The sequence below is a fragment of the Odocoileus virginianus genome, unplaced genomic scaffold (assembly GCF_023699985.2).
Source record: "Odocoileus virginianus isolate 20LAN1187 ecotype Illinois unplaced genomic scaffold, Ovbor_1.2 Unplaced_Contig_13, whole genome shotgun sequence".
In the NCBI taxonomy this organism is placed as follows: domain Eukaryota; kingdom Metazoa; phylum Chordata; class Mammalia; order Artiodactyla; family Cervidae; genus Odocoileus; species Odocoileus virginianus.
Genome location: NW_027224330.1, coordinates 445830 through 468500, shown reverse-complemented (window position 1 = coordinate 468500; position 22671 = coordinate 445830). Strand labels below are relative to the sequence as shown.

General features: G+C 37.5%; 1 protein-coding gene across 4 annotated transcripts in view; it reads left to right on the top strand.

Moving 5' to 3' along the window:
* The window catches only part of MARCHF1 (membrane associated ring-CH-type finger 1), a 1143673-nt gene that overhangs the window by 681113 nt on the left and 439889 nt on the right, over positions 1 to 22671 (top strand). For 3 of the 4 annotated variants that reach the window (XM_070464065.1, XM_070464067.1, XM_070464066.1), the window contains one exon: positions 16734 to 16882. The exons of the other annotated variant lie outside the window; for it this stretch is intronic. In XM_070464065.1, the coding sequence (XP_070320166.1) occupies positions 16772 to 16882 (111 nt within the window). In that variant the 5' untranslated portion in view covers positions 16734 to 16771. The remainder of the gene's footprint in view (positions 1 to 16733; positions 16883 to 22671) is intronic. 4 annotated transcript variants of the gene reach the window in all.

Here is a 22671-nt window from a genome sequence, read left to right as displayed (position 1 = left end):
ATTTATTTTTTAATAAATTATTAAATTTTATATAATTTTAACATTTATGGGAAAACTGTGACCTAATACAAAGAGTTCCCATATACCCTGTATGTGGTTTCTGCTATTATTTTCCTACATCAGTATGGTACATTTGTTATAATTAATGAGTCAATAATACTACATTAAAATTAACTAAAGTCTGTACTTAATTGGCATTCCCTTTATTTCTACCCCATACTTCATTTCTTCAGCATCCCATTTAAGATACATTTAGTCCTCATGTCTCCTTAGGCTCCTCTTGGCTGTGACAGTTTCCCAGATCTGCTTGCTTCATGCCCTTGACAATCTTGAGGACTAGTGGGCAGATCTTAGGGGAAACAGTGAAAACAGTGACAGACTTTATTTGGGGGGGGGGGGGTGGTGCTCCAAAATAACTGCAGATTGTGACCTCAGTCATTATATTAAAAGACGCTTGCTCCTTGGAAGAAAAGCTATGACCAACCTAGACAGCATATTAAAAAACAGAGATATTACTTTGCCAACAAAGGTCCATCTAGTCAAAGCTATGGTTTTTTTTTTTCCAGTAGTCATGTATGGATATGAGAGTTGGACTATAAAGAAAGCTGAGTGCCAAAGAATTGATGATTTTTGAACTGTGGTATTGGAGAAGACTCTTGGGAGTCCCTTGGACAGCAAGTGGATCCAAGCAGTCCATCCTAAAGGAAATCCCATGAAAATAGTCATGGGAAAGACTGATGCTGAAGCTGAAACTCCAACACTTTGGCCACCTGATGCGTAGAACTGACTCATTTGAAAAGACCCTGATGCTGGGAAAGCTTGAAGGTGGGAGGAGACAGGAACAACAGAGGATGAGATGGTTCGATGGCATCACTGAACTCAACAGACATGAATTTGAGTAAGTTCCAATAGTTGGTGATGGACAGGAAAGCCTGGCGTGCTGCAATCCATGGGGTCACAAAGAGTCGGACAAGACTGAGATACTGAATTGAACTGAACTGAGCTGAGTACCAATATTAGAAACCCAAAACTGTGGGCACCAGGAATGTTCATTTCTACTGAGCTGCCTGTCAACTGATAGAGGAAAGGAAATATATGTATATGTACTAATCAGTATATATTCACATTTATAATTCTTTCTGTGTGCTGTTGAAAGGTTGTTGCTGAGCCACGAAAGACGCTGGGATTCTTGGCCTCTGGAGGAGAAGAATTCAATCCGGGGCCAGAGACAAGGCTTGATCACTCAGAGCTTTTGTGTAATAAAGTTTTATTAAAGTATAAAGGAGATAGAGAAAGCTTCTGACATAGACATCAGAAGGGGGCAGAAAGAGTACCTGCCTGCTAGTCTTTAGCTGGATGTTATATAGCTACTAGCAGTCTGTTAATGAAAGAAAGGAATGTCTCAAAACTCAGAGAATGGCACCAGGCCCCTCACCCACAAGATGCATTTTGAGATAATCTTGGCACCAGGTGAGTCATCCCTGGGCCATAAAACGATTGACTTGAATCTTGAAGAAAGGCAGATTACCATACAAATAGTTTCATTTACATGGATTAGGAGAACAATGTATGAGGTTTGTCAAGTCAGTTTTGAGCCTTTAGGTGGAACCGACTTGAAGACAGAGTCTAGGGTAAATGCATAGTACATTAACATAGCTTAAGACAAACATTTCCATAAGAAAAATGCATTGGTTAGCTCAAGATTTGAGAAAAGTTAAGTTCAGGTGGAACCAGGTGTCATTATGGCAACACAGTATTTTAAGAGAAACCTCTTTTTAAATTTGTATAGAGAAGGGGAAAAAATATATCACTAGTTTGTTTCCTCCTGCTGCTTAAGAGAGAGATTTTAAAAAAAGAAAAAAGAAAAGAAATGTCTGACACTTGCAGCCTATTTCCTCCATTTGGAGACCCCTGACCTTCCTGCCTGTTACCCTCTCACAGTTAAGGTGAACAAAGGGCTTCCCAGGTGGCACTAGTAGTAAAGAACCCACCTGCCAGTGCAGGAACTATAAGAGACACGGATTCAATTCTTGGATCAGAAAGATCCCCTGGAGGAGGGCATAGCAACCCACTCCAGTATTCTTGCCTGGAGAATCCCATGTACAGAGGAGCCTGGCAGGCTACAGTCCATTGGATCACAAAGAATCAGAAACGACTGAAGCGGCTTAGCACGTACCAAGGTGAATAGGAGTTTATACTGATGTTTGCATCTCTGATACCATATGGCATGTGCCTTCTACCCCGGCTTGTCTGTAATCTCCCACCCCAGCACTGAGAAACTGGCCCGACTTAGCTGCCAATCACTTAGTTGTTCAATTACAGCACACTTGTCTAGCTGCATCAAAATTGTCAACCAGTATTTCTGTAGGGAATAATTATGTGAACTAGAGCACAGTGCTGACGTACAATATTTTTTTCTTTAATCTAACAGACTCTGTTGCTGCTGCTGCTAAGTCGCTTCATTCGTGTCCAACTCTGTGCGACCCCATAGACGGCAGCCCACCAGGCTCTGCCATCCCTGGGATTCTCCAGGCAAGAGCACTGGAGTGGGTTGCCATTTCCTTCTCCTACTATTTCTAAATTACTTAGGTCAGCACATTTGCCCCACACTCCTTGGTGAGGTCATTTCATACATTTGTCATATATTTAGATAGTATTTTTCTCATTCCATCTTGGGACCTCACAACTTTCTAAATGATGTTTTAATTTGGATCCATTTTCAGGTTTACACTTTGTGCTATGAAGCTCTGTAAATGGCCATGATCGACTACAATGTCATACACAATAGTTTCACTGCCTTATCACTGATTATTTTAGTTATTACTAGAATTTTGTCTTTTCCAGAATGTCATATAATTGGAATCATACATAACATAGCCCTTTTCAGACTGCTTCTCTAACATAGCAATATGGTTTTAAAATTCATTTATGCCTTTTTATGGCTTAATAGCTTTTTTTGTTTCTGAAAAATGTATATTTTTTTAAAAGTGTATTAAAAAAGTGTATAAAAATATACCACAATTTGTTCATCTATTCAGCTATTGAAGGCTATATTGCTTGCTTCTAGTTTTCAGCAATTATGAATGAAGCTACTAGGAACACCTGTGTACAGGTTTTAGTGGAAATATAAATTCACAAATCAGTCAGGTAAATAACTATAGGTGCAATTGTTTTATTTCACGGTAATATTTAGTTTTGCAAGAAAGTACCTAAGTGGCTACACCATTCTGCATTCCTAGTAACAATAAATGAGAGCTCCTGTTGCTTTGTATTCTTGTCCAGCAGTTGGTGTTAGCCTCTTGGGATTCAAGCCATTGCAATAAACGTGTAGTGATATTTCATTGCTTTATGTTCCCTAATGATATGTGACAATGAGCATCTTTCATATGCTGATTTGCCTCTTGATGAGGTTTCTGTTCAGATAACTTTTTTAAAACCGGGTTATTTGTTTTCTTACTATTGGTCTTTAAGAGCTCTTTGTATATTTTGGATGCAAGTCCTTATCTGATGTGCAGTTTTCAAATATTTTCTCCCTATAGCTTGAGTTTTCAGTCTTAAGTCTTTCAGAGAATAGAAGTTCATAATTTTAATAAATTCTAGCATCAGTTTTTCTTTCATGGATCAGGATTTTAGTGTTCTATCTAATATTTCATTGCTGTAACAAAAGTCATTCTCCTTTGTTTTTCTTCTAGAAGTTTAATAGCTTTCAATTTAAATTAGGTCTATGATCTATTTTGAGTTTTTTTTTGTGAAAGGTGTAAGGTTCTGGTTTATATTTGATTTTTTTTTTTTTTTCTTGTGGATATCCAGTTTTCCAGAACAATTTATTGGGGGAAAAAAAAAAAAATCCTATCTTTTCTCCATTGAGTTGCCTTTGCCCCTTTCTAAAGATGAGTTGATAATACTTATGTGGTTTTTTAGTTTGTTTCGGGATTCTCCAGTCTTCCATTGTTTTATACGTTCATTCTTTTGCCAATGCCATACTGACTTGGTTACTGTAAATTTATGGTAAGTTTTGAAGCTTCATAGTGTGAATCCTTCAGCTCTGTTCTTCTTCATGATTGTACTTGCTGTTTTAGGTGTTTTGCCTCTCCATATAAACTTCAGATTATTTTTGTCAGTATCTCCAAAAACAGCTTTTTGGAGTTTTGATCAAGACTGAGCTGAAACTATAGCTCAAGGTAGGAAGAACTGACATCTTAACAATATTGTCTTGTCATCCATGAACAGAAAATTTGTTGGTATTTATTTAGATTTTATCCAATTTCACAATAAAAATATAATGGTTTTACACAAAGATCCTTTAACAATTTTGTTAAATTTATACCTAAATATTTCTTTTTTATTGTTATGACAGTGGTATTGTTTTTTAAATTTCAAAATTTAACTTCACTGACAACTAGGCATTCATATATATAGGAAAACACTTGCCTTTTTAATGTTAACCTTGTATTCTGCAAATATTTCTTTTGCTTTATTATCTTTATTTCTTCTTCTGGTATTCCAATTATGCATATGTTACATCTTTTGAAATAATCCCACAGTTCTTGTATGCTGTGCTCTTTTCTGTTTTCTATTCTTCATGGCCTCTGCATTTCTGTTGGGAAGTTGATTTTCTCAAGGTATATGCACAGTAATGGGATTGCTGAGTATAGTAGTTCTATTTTCAGTTTTTTAAGGAGCTTCCATTCCTGTTCTCCATAGGGGCTGTATCAATTTACAGTCACACCTATGATGCACAGTTTCTCTAATAATTTTTGGTGTTCAAGTAAGTCAGAAAGAGAAAAACAAATATCATATTAATACTTCACTTCTGACCTTTCAAAGATTGCCCCAAACTATGTGCTAAGTGTTGAGCGAGCACTGCATTTAGGAAGAAGCTTGTCTGCCATCACTGAAGAACAGCCCCTCATTTCCAGTGTGGGTATTTGAATGTGACCTTCTCTTCATCTGCATTTGTATTAAGACTGGAATAGCAAGCTAATGATACCAAGGAACAAGGGCTGTGGAAATTCCAACTGGGTGATGGGCAGCCCCAGGTACCCAGGTGGCAGTAGTAGGGATACCAGGAACCCAAACTCCAAGGTGTCAGTAGAGTAAGCTGGGGATTCTGTGGAACGCAGCAGCAGTGGTGACCTCACCACACAAATTTTATGTTATCATTTGCAGCACTATATCTGTCTGTATTTCTGTTCTTCAGCATTCTCAGGTTTTCCATGAGTAACTCAGTATCATTTGAATGGATTTCTTATCTACTCAAATTTGTAAAATGTAGAACGCATTGACTGTAACTAGTATGTTTCCATTAAAATTAGAAACAAAACAAAACAAACAAACGAAAAAGACTAAAATAGTCACTACTTTATGGTTTTCCCAAAGTTGATGATCTGGACTCTGCCCTTTACTCCTTTTATAAAGACCTTATCTCTGAACGGCCCAAAACAGGGGAGAGAATAGGTTCTCCTCTTCCTTTTATGTAACGTTCTTTTATTCATCCCCAGATTTCCTCACAAGGTTAAAGAAATTTATAAAACTTCACAGAAAGATGGGTGGTTCTTAGAGGAATTGCAAGGTAGAGGGACGATTAAAAAAAAAAAATCTATATACTAAACATACCTTTTCTATAGTTCAAGCCAAAAGCACTTAAGAATTTAAACCTTCACCATGAGTCACTTTATGATTGTTCCCATTTCCTCAGATCAGTTCAGTTCAGCTGCTCAGTCATGTCCGACTGTTTGCAACGCCATGAATCGCAGCACGCCAGGCCTCCCTGTGGATCACAAATGCCCGGTGTTTACACAAATTCATGTGGATCAAGTTGCTAATGCCATCCAGCCATCAAATCTTCTGTCGTCCCCTTCTCATCCTACCCCCAATCCCTCCCAGCATCAGGGAAGAGTCAACTCTTCTCATCACGTGACCAAAGTACTGGAGTTTCAGCTTTAGCATCAGTCCTTCCAATGAACACCCAGGACTGATCTCCTTTAGGATGGACTGGTTGGATCTCCTTGCAGTCCAAGGGACTCTCAAGAGTCTTCTCTAACACCACAGTTCAAAGGCATCAATTCTTTGGAAGTTTGCTTTCTTTACAGTCCAACTCTCACATCCATACATGACCACTGGAAAAACCATAGCCTTGACCAGACGGACCTTTGTTCACAAAGGAATGTCTCTGCTTTTTAATATGCTGTCTAGGTTGGATAACTTTCTTTCCAAGGAGTAAGTGTCTTTTAATTTCATGGCTGCAATCACCATCTGCAGTAATTTTGGAACCCCCCAAAATAATGTCTGACAATGCTTCCACTGTTTCCCATCTCTTTCCCATGAAGTGATGGGACCAGATGCCATGATCTTAGTTTTCTGAATGCTGAGCTTTAAGCCAACTTTTTCACTCTCCTCTTTCACTTTCATCAAGAGGCTTTTTAGTTCCTCTTCACTTTCTGCCATAAGGGTGGTGTCATCTGCATATCTGAGGTTATTGATATTTCTCCCAACAATCTTGATTCCAGTTTGTGCTTCTTCCAGCCCAGCGTTTCTCATGATGTACTCTGCATATAAGTTAAATAAGCAGGATGACGATATACAGCCTTGACGTACTCCTTTTCCTATTTGGAACCAGCCTGTTGGTCCATGTCCAGTTCTAACTGTTGCTTCCTGACCTGAATACAGGTTTCTCAAGAGGTGGGTCAGGTGGTCTGGTATTCCCATCTCCTTCAGAATTTTCCACAGTTTATTGTGATCCACACAGTCAAAGGCTTTGGCATAGTTGATAAGGCAGAAATAGATGTTTTTCTAGAACTCTTGCTTTTTCAATGATCCAGTGGATGTTGGCAATTTGATCTCTGGTTCCTCTGCCTTTTCTAAAACCAGCTTCAACATCTGGAAGTTCACGGTTCACGTATTGCTGAAGCCTGGCTTGGAGAATTTTGAGCATTACTTTACTAGCGTGTGAGATGAATGCAATTGTGCAGTAGTTTGAGCATTCTTTGGGATTGCCTTTCTTAGGGATTGGAATGAAAACTGACCTTTTCCTGTCTTGTGGCCACTGCTGAGTTGTCCAAATTTGTTGACATATTGAGTGCAGCACTTTCACAGCATCATCTTTCAGGATCTGAAATAGCTCAACTGGAATTCCATCACCTCCACTAGCTTTGTTCGTAGTGATGCTTTCTAAGGCCCACCTGACTTCACATTCCAGGATGTCTGGCTCTAGGTGAGTGATCACACCATTGTGATTATCTGGGTCATGAAGATCTTTTTTGTATGGGTCTTCTGTGTATTCTTGTCATCTCTTCTTAATATCTTCTGCTTCTATTAGGTCCATACCATTTCTGTCCTTTATCAAACCCATCTTTGCAAGAAATGTTCCCTTGATATCTCTAATTTTCTTGAAGAGATCTCTAGTCTTTCTTATTCTGTTGTTTTCCTCTATTTCTTTGCATTGATCACTGAGGAAGGCTTTCTTATCTCTCCTTGCTCTTCTTTGGAACTCTGCATTCAAATGGGAATATCTTTCCTTTTCTCCTTTGTTTTTCACTTCTCTTCTTTTCACAGCTATTTGTAAGGCTTCCTCAGACAACCATTTTGCCTTTTTGCATTTATTTTCCATGAAGATGGTCTTGATCCCTGTCTCCTGTATAATGTGATGAACCTCCATCCATAGTTCATCAGGCACTCTGTCTATCAGGTCTAGTTCCCTTAAATATATTTCTCACTTTCACTGTGTAGTCACAAGGGATTTGACTTAGGTCATACCTGAATAGTCTAGTGGTTTTCCCTACTTTCTTCAATTTAAGTCTTAATTTGGTAATAAGGAGTTCATGATCTGAGCTACCGTCAGCTCCAGGCCTTGTTTTTGCTAATTGTATGTATAGAGCTTCTCCATCTTTGGCTGCAAAGAATACAATCAATCTGATTTCGGTGTTGACCATCTGGTGATGTCCATGTGTAGAGTCTTCTCTTGTATTGTTGGAAGAGGGTGTTTGCTATGATCAGTGTGTTCTCTTGGCAAAACTCTATTAGCCTTTGCCCTGCTTCATTCTGTACTCCAAGGCCAAATTTACCTGTTACTCCAGGTGTTTCTTGACTTCCTACTTTTGCATTCCAGTCCCCTATAATGAAAAGGATGTCTTTTTTGGGTGTTAGTTCTAAAAGATCTTGTAGGTCTTCATAGAACCATTCAACTTCAGCTTCTTCAGCATTACTGGTTGGGGCATAGGCTTGGATTGCCGTGATATTGAATGGTTTACCTTGGAAATGAACAGAGATCATTCTGTCATTTTTGAGATTGCATACAAGTACTGCATTTCAGACTCTTTTTTTTTTTTTTTGCTGACCATGATGGCTACTCCATTCCTTCTAAGGTATTCCTGCCCACAGTAGCAGATATAATGGTCATCTGAGTTAAATTCACCGATTTCAGTCCATTTTAGTTTGTTGACTCCTAGAATGTCAACATTCACTCTTGACATCTCCTGTTTGACCACTTCCAATTTGCCTTGATTCATGGATCTAACATTCCAGGTTCCTATGCAATATTGGTCTTTACAGCATCAGACCTTGCTTCTATCATGTCACATCCACAACTGGGTGTTGTTTTTGCTTTGGCTCCATGCCTTCATTCTTTCTGGAGTTATTTCTCCACTGACCAGTAGCATTTTGGGCACCTACTGACCTGGGGAGTTCCTCTTTCAGTATCCTATCATTTTGCCTTCTCATACTGTTCATGGGGTTCTCAAGGCAAGAATACTGAAGTGGTTTGCCATTCCCTTCTCCAGGGGACCACATTCTGTCAGACCTCTCCACCATGACCTGACCGTCTTGGGTGGCCGCCACATGGCATGGCTTAGTTTCACTGAGTTAGACAAGGCTGTGGTCCTGTGATCAGATTGGCTAGTTTTCTGTGATTATGGTTTTAGTGTGTCTGCCCTTTGATGCCCTCTCACAACACCTACCATCTTACTTGGGTTTCTCTTACCTTGGACATGGGGTATCTCTTCATGGCTGCTCCAGCAAAGCTCAGCCACTGCTCCTTACCTTGGACATGGGGTATCTCCTCATGGGTGCCCATCCCATTCCTAGCTTTACTCAAAAGGGGAGAGCTCTTCTTTACCTTGTCATTTATTCTATTATCAACAGTTCTGTATTTGTCTCTATATCTGTGTTCCACATCCTAGAAGGCAACTATGAACCTCTCTGTCCACTTGAGAACCTCACATTCTACTCAGAGAAATCAGAAGACCCCTAGGACTTACTTCCACTTCATTGCAGTAAATTTAACAAACAGTTATCTGGTTTAAAGATAGTCTGGTCTAAAGACTTCCCAGTTTTTGGTGGTCATTAAAACTCCATATTTTCAAGGACAGTTCACAGTTGTGTGTGAGCACTTCAAAACACTCATGCAGGCATCCAGAGCAGCAGTTGCTGTTTTAGGCATGTATGGTATAACCTTCTGAGGGTCTAGAGAGGGCTCCTGAAACACACACACGCGCACACACACACACACACACACACACACACATCTTTTCAAAGAACAAGTGTTAATTCTCTGAGGAAAGGAAGCCTATCCCCAACTACCAATTTTCTTATTTGCACATTGTTTCTTTCATTAAGGAGACTGATCTTCATGTTTACTGGTGGGGGAAAGTGTCCAATAGTTGAGGCCTATTTCTTAAGGACACTTACAACCAAATCCCTAAAATTTTTGTTGAAAAAATCCTTTCAAAGTCTTAGATGAGGACTACTATCAAGTCTCAAATTTGAGGATAGTTGCCTACATGAGCAGGTTCAGGAAGCCTCCTCAGTTACAGGTGTGTGGTGAAGAGATGAGGCCCTAAACTGTACTTTCCTGGATATGACATGCAGTGGGGACCTTTTAGGAAAGAAAGAGTTGAAGAGGTAGATAGACAAGGTAGAGGCATGCAACTGCATTTTTTTTTTTTCTATGAGAAAATAAAATTTCTTATTTTAAGGTTGAATTGCTCTAAACTCGGGACACTGTAAGATATATGTAATACATCTCACCTAGAGAAATCAGCATGGCTCTCTTTCTGCCGGGTTGCTACCTGCAGGAGCTCCACTCACACGGTGCTTACATGTGAAGAGCACCCCTTGGGGCTCAGTGCCGTTTATGTGGATGACAGTGGGAATGAGATCCCCTGGAGTGGTGTAGCACAGCCAGCCAGTAGTGGCAGAAGCCTTTGGAGTAGGAAGAATTTTAATTTTCATGTAATTTATTTGTAATTTTATTTTCTTTGGAAAGTTGTCCAAAGTCAATGGTCTCCTTCAGCAGATACTAAGTCAAATGTCTTTTCTCAAAGTTCTTATTATATTCATTGCATTGTTATTAAAAGTTGATCTACTTGTCAGCTTCCCTTCTACTTCAAAGCTCCAAATTTTTAATTTTTTTTAATGTGACCATTTTTAAAGCCTTTAATTGAATTTGTTACAATATTGCTTCTGCTTTATATTTTTGGCTTTTAGGCCACAAGGCATGGGATGTTAGCTTCCAAACAAAGGATTGAACCCACACCCCCCTGCACTGGAAGGTGAAATTTTAACATCTCAAACACCAGGAATTCCCTCCAGCTTTCTTTAATCATTATTACCAATAGCTCCAAGCACAGTATATGGCACAAGTGTTTAGTGAACATTTCCTGAATTAAAAGTAAATTACTTTCTATGACATATATGCAATTGCCTTGCATTTTTTTCTACTTAATTTTAATTTGTTGTCAATTTAGTTCACAGAAAATGTGCTGTGCTTCTATTTATTAAGTTAAATGTCTCCTAGGTGTAAGCATATTAAAAGGTAAGCTTAATTAAATCTCAATTTCCTGTGATCATTATATAATCTCCTCATTGCTGCATTTCATATTAGCTTGGTTCAATGGCTAGATGAAAATTAACATGAATACTTAATGATCAATCACTTTTCCATTCTGATATATTACTAATGATACTTAGAGTTTAAAGTAAATTAGGGTTAATTAGAAATGTTCATAATTTGCCTACCCTTTTTCTTTTCGAGACTGGCTCGACAAGCAGGGTTTCTGAAAGTGCAATAGGGCAAGAGAATGAGAAACAAGACACAAGAATTAAAAAGTGAAGACACAGTGACAAGCAAATTCACAAGACACGGTGAAAAGCGAGGATCAGGGGACCAACACTGCTCCAAGGTGAAGGTCCCGAAACTGAATCCAAGTCAGCTTTATTATGATTTCAGCCATGAAGAAAGAATATGTGGGGAGTTAAGCTATAACTCATGTGGCCTTCAGGGCCAAAGAACAAAGTGATCATTAACCACTGAGTAACTAAGAAACAATAATCAATAACAAATCAGTAACTAAGACTAATATTTTTTATTGAGTCCATCTTTCCTGAAATGTTCCCTTAGTATCTCTAATTTTCTTGAAGAGATCTCTAGTCTTTCCCATTCTATTGTTTCCTCTATTTCTTTGCACTGATCACTGAGGAAGGCTTTCTTATCTCTCTTTGCTATTCTTTGGAACTCTGCATTCAAATGGGTATATCTTTCCTTTTCTCCTTTGCTTTTCACTTCCCTTATTTTCACAGCTATTTGTAAGGCCTCCTCAGACAGCCATTTTCCTTTGTTGCATTTCTTTTGCATGAGCATGGTCTTGATTCCTGTCTCCTGTACAATGTCACGAACCTCCGTCCATAGTTCATCAGGCACTCTATCAGATCTAGTCCCTTAAATCTATTTCTCACTTCTACTGTATAGTCATAAGGGATTTGATTTAGGTCATACCTGAATGGTCTAGTGGTTTTCTCCACTTTCTCCAATTTTACTCTGAAGAGGTGGCAAGAATACACAGAAGAACTGTACAAAAATAATCTTCAAGACCCAGATCATCACGATGGTGTGATCACTCACCAAGAGCCAGATATCCTGGAATGTGAAGTCAAGTGGGCCTTAGGAAGCATCACTACAAACAAAGCTAGAGGAGGTGATGGAATTCCAGTTGAGCTATTTCAAACTTTGGAAGATGATGTTGTGAAAGTGCTACACTCAAAATGTCATCAAATTCAGAAAACTCAGCAGTGGCCACAGGACTGGAAAAGGTCAGTTTTCATTCCAATCCCAAAGAAAGGCAATGCCAAAGAATGCTCAAACTACTGCACAATTGCACTCATCTCACATGCTAGTAAAGTAATGCTCAAAATTCTCCAATCCAGGCTTCAGCAATATGTGAACTGTGAACTTCCAGATGTTCAAGCTGGTTTTAGAAAAGGCAGAGGAACCAGAGATCAAATTGCCAACATTCGATGGATCATCAAAAATGCAAGAGAGTTCCAGAAAAACATTGATTTCTGCTTTATTGACTATGCCAAAGCCTTTGACTATGTGGATCATAATAAACTGTGAAAAATTCTGAAAGAGATGGGAATACCAGACCACCTGATCTGCCTCTTGAGAAACCTGTATGCAGGTCAGGAAGCAACAGTTAGAACTGAACATGGACAACAGACTGGTTCCAAATAGGAAAAGGAGTACGTCAAGGCTGTGTATTGTCACCCTGCTTATTTAACTTATATGCAGAGTACATCATGAGAAACACTGGGCTGGATGAAGCACAAGCTGGAATCAAGACTGCCGGGAGAAATATCAATAACCTCAGATATGCAGATGATACCACCCTTATGGCAGAAAGCAAAGAACTAAAAAGCCTCTTGATGAAAGTGAAAGAGGAGAGTGAAAAAGTTGACTTAAAGCTCAACATTCAGAAAACTAAGATCATGGAATCCAGTCCCATCACTTCATGGCAAATAGATGGGGAAACAGTGGAAACAGTAGCTGACTTTATTTTTCTGGGCATCCAAAATCACTGCAGATGGTGATTGCAGCCATGAAATTAAAAGATGCTTACTCCTTGGAAGGAAAGTTATTACCAACCTAGATAGCATATTAAAAAGCAGAGACATTACTTTGTTAACAAAGGTCCATCTCACCAAGGTTATGGTTTTTCCAGTGGTCAAATATGGATGTGAGAGTTGAACTATAAAGAAAGCTGAGCTTTCTTTCACCAAAGAATTGATGCTTTTGAACTGTGATGTTAGAGAAGACTCTTGAGAGTCCCTTGCACTGCAAGGAGATCAAACCAGTTCATCCTCGGGGAGATCAGTCCTGGGTGTTCATTTGTAGGACTGATTTTGAAGCCGAAACTGCGATACTTTAGCCACGTAATGTGGACAGCTGACTCATTTGAAGACTCTAATGCTGGGAAAGATTTAGGGCAGGAGAAGAAGGGGACGATTGATGATGAGATGGTTGGATGGCATCATGAACTCAATGGACATGGGTTTGGGTGGACTCTGGTGGAGTTGGTGATGGACAGGGAGGCCTGGTGTGCTGCAGTTCATGGGGTCGCAAAGAGTCGGACATAACTGAGCGACTGAACTGAACTGAAGACTCATTTTCTAATCTATAGATTTTCCACTAGATACATAAAACATGTGACTCTGAGACAACAGTTGAGAAAGAGTCCAACCTCAGGATCATATCTTGTTTTCAAAACTATGAACTGTTCCCTCTGGACTTGTTCCAAGAGTCTTCATGCCTTATTGCATCCAGATTATCAATAATTATACATTTCTTTTGCGACCCTCACCGGGACCTGCTTTTCTTTTATTCTTCCTATCTCCTACACTTCTGACTGACATTACATTCTTACACCTAAGAATACGATGAGTGTTACAGACCTGTGCAGGAATAATACTGGTCTTCAGAGGCTCAGCAATCAACATTATTAACCCGTTAGTTATCTCATACCTATAACCTAAACTTTCTGGAATTTGTACGTTGTTATCAATGTTCCCAAAAACACTGTTCTGAAGTGTAACCTCAAGTCGGAGTGTTTTGTGATTACAGAGAAGATATAGTCTTTAGTGACCGTCCGTCACTTCCCCACAGGAATTTGTGGGATGAAGTGGTGCAGCACGTCTTTCATTCCTCTCTCTCTCTCTCTCTCGACTCACCTACACCCAAGTTGCTTTCTTTGCTGCAGTTTAAAGATTATGTTCTTTCAGACATGATTCTTTGACTCTAAGGTAACTGGCAATGTGAGTAAATGCATATTATATTGAGCACATCATTAGACAAAACTTTTATAAGATGATGTAAGTGTTCAGATGTAGGAATGTAACTATCAGAGGCCTTTCTTATAATCTCACACATTGTTCATTCATATAATGAAATACTGAAGTGACACTCTCTAGTTGGATTGTTCTGCTAGTTTGACACATTTAATTTTCTTTGTAAACGTTCTTCTAAATATGTCCAAGTTTAATGAGAAGCTTTCCAGTCCTCTAAGCTCTGACTTTATATCATGTTTCTTTTATGTTTTCCCACAACAGACAGGACAGTGTCCATGGTAAATATTCTATGATTATTACAAACACATTATTTAGGTAGAAAGAGTGTATATGCTAACCTCTTAGATGAATTAACTTATTTAATCATCCTAGAATTAAGATAATGTGTTGCATGCAAAAAACTCCTAAAACTGAGGAGTTTATTATATTTATAATATAATAATAATATAATTAAATATTATATAATATTATTTAATGTAATATTATAATATAGTGTATTATACTATATTAGCAGGTATAGCCCAAGATTAATAACCCTGTCACAATGACTTATTCAACCAAACAATTTTTAAAAAATGGTTTGCAGAAAACCAAGTTCAATGAGGACTTCTAAGATCAAAGAGGGCAAGAAGTCACCTTAGAGTTGAGCAAATATGTATACAAGTTAAAAAAATTAGAGAGTCTAGAAGATGCTAGTTACGCTTGGATTTTAAAATTCTCAAGAATATTGCATTGAATCTGACTCAGAATGAAAGTAAGCCTCTTCTTATGGCCTTTCCATGCGTACTTCAGTAGTTAAAATATAATAGGGACTCAAGAAATGCTTTAGGATTAATGTTGATTGAATAAGGAGGAACATAGCTATGAACAACATCACTACCATGAGAAAAGCCTGCAAATGAAATTAAATTGTTGTGTTTAGTCTCAGAAACTGAATAGGAAATACTAAGTCTGCAGCCTTTAAAAACATATCCCAGAATTCATGATATAATTTTGTGGGCCACATTTTTATGCTTTTTATTCATGCATGAATTCAACATTTTATTATAAGCACTAAAGTGATATTTAATTATAGAGTTAATCATTTTTAATAGCAAATGACTTACAAGTAGAACATTTGTTTGTACTTGATTAAACAGTTTTGGTCATTATGTATCATTTCACTCCCTGCTTTTGAATAAAGATACTCATTTTCATTTGCTTTTAGTACACTTCAAGAAATGTAATTAAAAACTGATGACTAACCAAGATACTGTGCATCAAAAATGTGGAAATATTTACTCTCTGTGGAATGCAAATTAGTTGGGTATGCAGATTTTATAATACCTAGATAAGAGTTTTCAATACATTTCAAGCAATGTGCTTAAAGGGGCAAGCATTAATAATTTGTTGCTCATTCAAGCAATTGTTTTGAAGCTCTATTTGCCATTTCCCTGTACCTCAAATGAATGATTCACTTATATGAGATTGCCAGTCTTATTAAAAAAGCCAATCCATTAAGTATCTTAGATTTAATTTTTATGAAAGGTTTTAAAAATAATTTCCTACTTACATTGTTCAGATCCATTTCACTTGAGTATTTTGTCATTTACAGAAATAACTCATCAATCTGCTAGTGCAAGCTTTCTTAAATGTTATTTTTCTTAGTCCTGTGAAATGTGCTATTTTGAATCTGTGAAATGTTATAAACCACCAGATTGCTAATTGCGTTGGATGCTGTGAAAAATAATTAATCCACATTATTTTTTATATTTAATTGACAGTGTAATGAATTTAACTAAAGACCTGCAATAAACTATTTCTAATTACTGAGGGTGGTGGAGTGGAAAACTAGGCTGTAAAACTTTACAAGGAAACAATGTTTTCTTCATTACATTAAAAGTCATTGTTGATACAACTTTTTTGGAGACAAAAAATAAAGTCCCCTAAATGGGAAGTTCTGGAAAACTAGAAGGAGTTGTGGAATATTTTTACTCATTATCTGGTGAGATTTTTTAAATTATTATTTTAATAGATTGCACTAGTGATGTATGTCAGATACTAAATTTACCATCCTTGTACTAAAATTTCTCCTTCTTTATTTGGCAGAACTTTATGAGGGAGCTACAGTACGTTAGGCTACAGTCCATGGGGTCGCAAAGAGTCGGACACGACTGAAAGACTTGACTTTCACTTTTTCACTATGAGGGAGCCAATCATGCCACTGCCAGGATGAGTGATGTTTATCACTGGCCTGTATTTAATTCATTCTGTATCTGTAGGACAGTCACCTGAAAAGCTATAACGAATCTTAGGTGTCACTGAAGTATGTAGATATACCAGGAACTGGGTCCGTTCTTAGCTTCCAAAGCAGGGACTTCTCGTTAGAAACTGACCTTGATGTCACAAATTGAGGTGTGAAACATTAGGCTCTGATTAGTACTATTTGCATTGCCTTGTGGCCTTGAGGTTTTTAATTAATAGCATATCCTTCTTTTCCTCCCCATAATCCCTGGCTAAAATAAAGTGTCTCCACTGGTATTTAATTCAGTTACATATTTAATGTCGATGATGTACATATTCCAACAACAGACAACTAAAGCAAGTGACCTGTTTCAGGGAATGTAAATTATTTTCAGGATTTCAGAAATTGAAAAGGGATAAGAGGAAGGAGAAAATGCTGGGCTGGTGTGAAGCAATAGCCTGTAATCCTCGCAGGATTCCTAACACCACTCGGACCCCAGAGGGCTCAGAGGAATGGGCTGATACCTCGCAAGCGTCCACACTGGTGAGTGTAGACATGGTACCTCAAACGGCTTGTGTGAATGAATGCTGAGGCAATGGTGGGGAGGGAAGGGCTTCCTAAGCTAACAGTTCTCTGCTTTGCAATGATTATATTATTTATATAGATGCTGTTTAATGGGTAGTAATTATCATAATTTTATAAAATTTAGAGTTTAATTCAGATTAAATAACAATTTATTTTTCTTTCTGTTTCTTTGGACTTTGACCATCCATTATATCAGTGACCTTAAAGAGATATTTAAAGTTTATATCTTGCATTCTACACTTTTTTAATAAAATCAATGGAGGAAAACAAATAGGGCTACCCAAAATAATGAAAAAATCAGAATCATACCTTCTGTATTTTCCTAGATTCTAAAAAGGTCTTTAAATGGATTTAAGAGTTATAATTTTGATATACTATTGTGAATTAAGTAATTGCAAGATTTATTTGAAGACCAATAACATACCCATTCTTGTATTGTTTTCTGCTTTAAGTTTACATGTTTGGCTTCAGTTAGCTTTATTTTCCAGTGATTAGGAAAAGAACTTATTAACAAAAGAGGTTCTACAAGGTCTTTGTTAAGATTTTGCATGCAATGTATTTCATTTTGATTTAATGAAAGATGATTCCATTCAATCTCTGTTTTAATTGACATGTTAGTTATATTTTAATTACTGTTTTACCAATGTATAAGAACACAAGTGTTTTCATTGGCCTGATTTATTAATTGATGAACATGTAATTAAACATATGTAAACATTTTAGGTTTCTTTTTGCTTTTGAGTTATTTGATAATTTCTATTATTTTACATAAAAACAATAATCTTGAACAAACATTACTGAGCAAATTTAAATAGACACCATTGGAAGGAATAGGCTTTCAACTGGTGAAACGTAGACGTGAGAATCCTTTTTAATTTCATTTGTCTTAGACAGTGGGGAAAAGGGCTGATGGTATAGAAAAACTGCAATTTGATTGGACAGTCAAAGTTCTGGGGAATAAATTCTTTGAAATTATTATCTGCAATGGTTCATCTCACTCTAATATACTCCTTTGTAAATTACTGTTTTCAGTAAAACTGCTTGGCATAAGTTAACACCACTCAAAATACATGTTGCACAATATGTATACATAAAGCCAGAATTTGTAGGTATCATGCAATAGGTAAAAATTTTTAATAAATATATTACTTCTGTGATCTCATTATAGCAGCTTTAGCGTTTAATTAATTTTTAGTAGAACCATAGATCCAAACCAGGAAACAATATTGAGCAAACATGTAGCCTGGATTTCTCTTATAATTTTGCATAACCTAATATTAGCTTTATTTTACATGTGTGTAATGTGGCCCAGAGAAATTAAGTGACTTTCCTAGTGTCACTTAGCTAGTAAATGTCACTTCTAGGATTGCTAGAATCCTTCCTTCTCAAGATAGGGCTTGCTGTATTAGGGTGATAGCCTGCAGTCACGGTAACATACCCCAAATCTAAGAAAAATAAGATATTTCTTATGTCATAGTGCACATGTCTAGGGCAGTTCTCCTTGGAGGTTCACTGATTGTTCAGACTCCGTCCATCTGCCTTCTTAAGCACACGAGCTCTTAGGTCACTGAGGGAAGGAAAAGGCTATGTGGTTCACTGTGCATGAGCTACTATGGAGAAACCTGTAATGTGCAGGCATCCTTCCACTGACCAAAACCTAGTCGCATAGACCCGTCTGAACTGCAAAGGAGGCTGGGGAGTGTCAGGAAGCCATATGGACAGGAAAAGCAGATGGAACCAGTGAGCACTTAGCACATCTCTGCCACAGTCCATCCTCTGGTCACCACACCTTCATGTCACGTTTCTACTCTTTCACGAAGAAGAATTATTGCTTTAAAGAGAGATAACTAAAAATTTTTTCATTCAGTGAATTCAAGTCCATTATTGTTGTTCAGTCACTAAGTTGTGTCCAGCTCTTTGCAACTCTGTGACTGCAGCACACCAGGCTTCCCTGTCCTTCAGTATCTCCTGGAGTTTGCTCAAGTCCATAGTCTTTGGTTATTCATCATCCTCATCTAATGATGTGATGGTGAATCACCTATAAATAAATTATCTGTACCTTGCAACCAGCTCCCAACATGCATGCATACCCAATATGCAGGACAAGGGTAGGAAAAGGGAAATCACAGTAAGCATTAATTTTGGAAAGAGAAAGAATCAGATGAACATGGGAATCAGGGGTCAATTCCTGCTAGACAGACATTATCAAGTCTCTCCGATTGAGAGGTAAGGGAGGATCCTTGAATTGGCTTTGACCCTGCTCCCTAGGATATCTTACTTGGATATCCTTCTCTCTAGCCTTTAGATATGCCCTCTGAGAAGTTCTTCCTTTTCTATTTTTGCCCCTGTTCACATTTGAAGTGCTTACAGAAACTTGTATCACATTATGACATTATGTTTTTTTGTTTGTTTGCTTGTTTGTGTCCTGTTTGGGGGAAATTATGGGGCCAAGAGTTGTTTTAAGTCTTCAGTATTTCAAAGCTCATACTTTTGGAATAATGGTATTTTAGTACAACAGTCCTCTGAAATCTGCTTGGGTTCTGATTTCTCTTTGCTTCCTGATAGTCTGTGTGTCCAGGAAAGTTCTTTCTTGGTTGCCTTTAACCCCCAATTATCCATGCCCTGTTCTCATGATCTTATGTTGAAAAGCAGACAGGAGGACCACATCCTTAACATCTTTGTCTAGAGATACTTTGTTCAGCTGAGAGGGTCCACTCAGTGTAAGCTTTAAATATCATATTAGCATTGAGTCACTTTATTCAAATATAACTTTTCATTGGAACTTTGTTACTCACTTCAAGGTCAGATCTACCAGTTGGGGTTTAGAAGAAGCCATACATTGGGTCCAGCAAACCCTGAAACTTCTGGATTCTCTCTATTTCTGGTCAGATCTGCTTTCACACAAACCACTTAGTTTCTGAGCTTACATTTCTCCTGTAACACGTTGCTGAATGTAGTGGGTAGTAGTTAACATACATTATGAAGTTTTGTTTTTCAATATATTACGAGTGTTGCCAGGCCAACAGGCCTAGGTTCTGCCTCTTGAGTTAATTAAAATAGAGATTTTGCCAAGAGTTTTGCCCAAACTTCATAAAGATGCATAGTTTTCTACCTTTGTAAATCAGTTCCCTGGCTCCCTATTGCTTAAACATTAAACAAAAGCCACATATTTGTCATTTTCATTATGGTAGCACAGACTTTGGCTACTGATTTCTGTATTTAGATAGTTATAAAAGCTGCAACACACTCAGAAAAAACAGAAAGCTGTGATTTTACAAAAAATATAATATAAAAATTATTTAACCTGCAATTGGAAGATTTAAAATGTCAGAAATTTGCACAAGTTTAGTAATCATGAGAACTAGCAACCACCCATACAAAAGAGTGACACAGAGAGCAGACTGGAGTTACTAGAACCTAAAATGTTGGCTGAGACCTCTCAGAACTATACCCCAACTTCAAGAAGGTGTCCAGTTCTTAACATCTCAACTGGTGCAGGAAACTTGGAGCTCAGAGGAAGGACCCTGAGGATTTAGGACCAATATCCCTGAAAGGAATGCTATCCTTATATATTCAAGTGGGGAAAAGGAGTTGGTGCAGTAAAAATAGTTCAGGAATTGTGAAAAAAACAAAAGAAAAGGAAAGAACTTAGAAACTGGACACACCTCCACTGCTGACTCGAAGAAGCCTTGCTGGGGTACACTGCAGAAAAGTCTTCTCTCCCCTCCTGTCATTTTATTTCTGTTATTCATTAATTTTTTAAGTTACATATTAGTTTTATTATGAATAGAGAAATACCATTATTATTACAGTTTCAGGAAAATTACTAAACATATATCTACATTGATTTTTAACTTAAACAATTTTAAATGAGAAACAGAAAGAATATTCTTTATTTTGATAAAATACATTTATCTAAACTAAGACTTTAAAAATAGCTTATATAAAGGTAGAGCTTTAGAAATATTTACATTAAAATTAAAGACAAGTCAATTATGTTAGTTTTCTATTGCTGCATAACATTGTCATAAACTAATGGCTTAAAACAATAATCTTGTATTAGCTGAGAGTTCTATAACTCACCATGTTTATTGACCTGAAGATCTTTTAGTACCAGCATTGGCAGGACCTGACCAAGAAGTAAATGTCAAAAGAAACATCCGGTTTAAAAGTTCCCAACTTCCAGCATCTTGAAACAGAATACAGAAGAATGCATTTAAAGCTGGGTGGTATTAACTTAGTAATCAGAAGGGAGAATTAAGAATAGAAGCTTCAACAAACTCAGAAATTTCAAAAGCTTAGCATAATAAGGGTTTACTTTCACTCATGGCTCAGTCTGATACAAGACATTTGATCCTCCAACAATGAATGCAGAGATCTCTGCTCCTCCCCTCTCATGTCTTAAATGTATCTGGTGGTGGTTGGTTGGTGGTTTTGTTGCCAAGTCATGTCTGACTCTTGCAGCCTCATGGACTGTAGTCTGCCAGGATCTTCTGTCCATGGGATTCTTCTGGCAAGAATACTAGTGGATTATCATTTCGTTCTCCAAGGGATTTTCCCGCCATGTCTTAAACATGTCTCCCATCTCTATGTCTTAAACATAGGCCTTGGAGTGAGTTTATCAGATAAGGGACAGAGCATAAATAGATGGTCATGGAGATACATGGTTATGTTTGAAAGTGATATGCATCATTGTATTTTGGCAACAGGGACTGGAACCAATGACATATCCCAGTGTACCTGTCAGAATGATGGAAAAACAAGCTTTCCTATATGACCCAAATAAGGAAACTGAGAGCAATTAGTCAGCTTCTACAATGGTTGGATTCTGCTTTGAATGGTAGCACTTTCATCCTGCATTTTAATTTGTAGAACCAGGCTTTTATTGTTATTGTATAACAATAATAATATTGGTACCCTCTGTTGTCATCAGAGCATGTGAAATTTTTCTGCACAAATCATACTCCATCTAAACATGATGAGGAGAAGGAGGAAGGGAAGGAGACAGGGAAGGAACAAAAGGAGGATGAAGAGGATATGACTGGTTATTATTTGCCGAGAACTTTTCTAAGCATTTCACGCATCATCTCATTTGTAACATTACAAGGACTGATGAGGTAGGCATGATCATTATCCCTGTTTCGTGGATAAAGAAATTGAGTTATAATAAATTAAAAACTTGTGCAAAGTGACTGAGTTGAAGCTAGGTTTGCATCAGCCCAGGCAGTCTAAATCCAGACGGCTGCTCTCTAGTTCTTCGGTTGGGGGGGGAGGTCATTATTTGAATTGTATACATTTGGCTAAATACAAAAACTATAAGTGAGATAATAATACATTATAGTGTGGCATACAGATAAATATGGCCATTTCATTATAATTTCATGAGTATTTGTGTCTGATATATTATTTTTTTTCTCTGCATTGGCTGACATAACTATGATCAGTTTCACCATTGTATCCTCAATAACTAACCTAATTGAAAAAAAAATAGCTTTTTAATTTTTTTTATCCATAAGGCAGTTCAGACCCTCTGCTTTCTAAATTCAGAAAATGCTTACTTAGCCTAAAATTTCTTAAGTTTAATAAGATTATTGAAGCGTTTGAGAGATGCTTTGAGGGAACCTCTTGTATGACAGGCAGGGAAGAAATCCTTCAAGTTTATTATAATACAAGTTTCCATGCTAAAAACAAAACAAAAAATATATTGACTACCTTGTTACTGTTCAGTCACAAAGTCTTGTCTGACT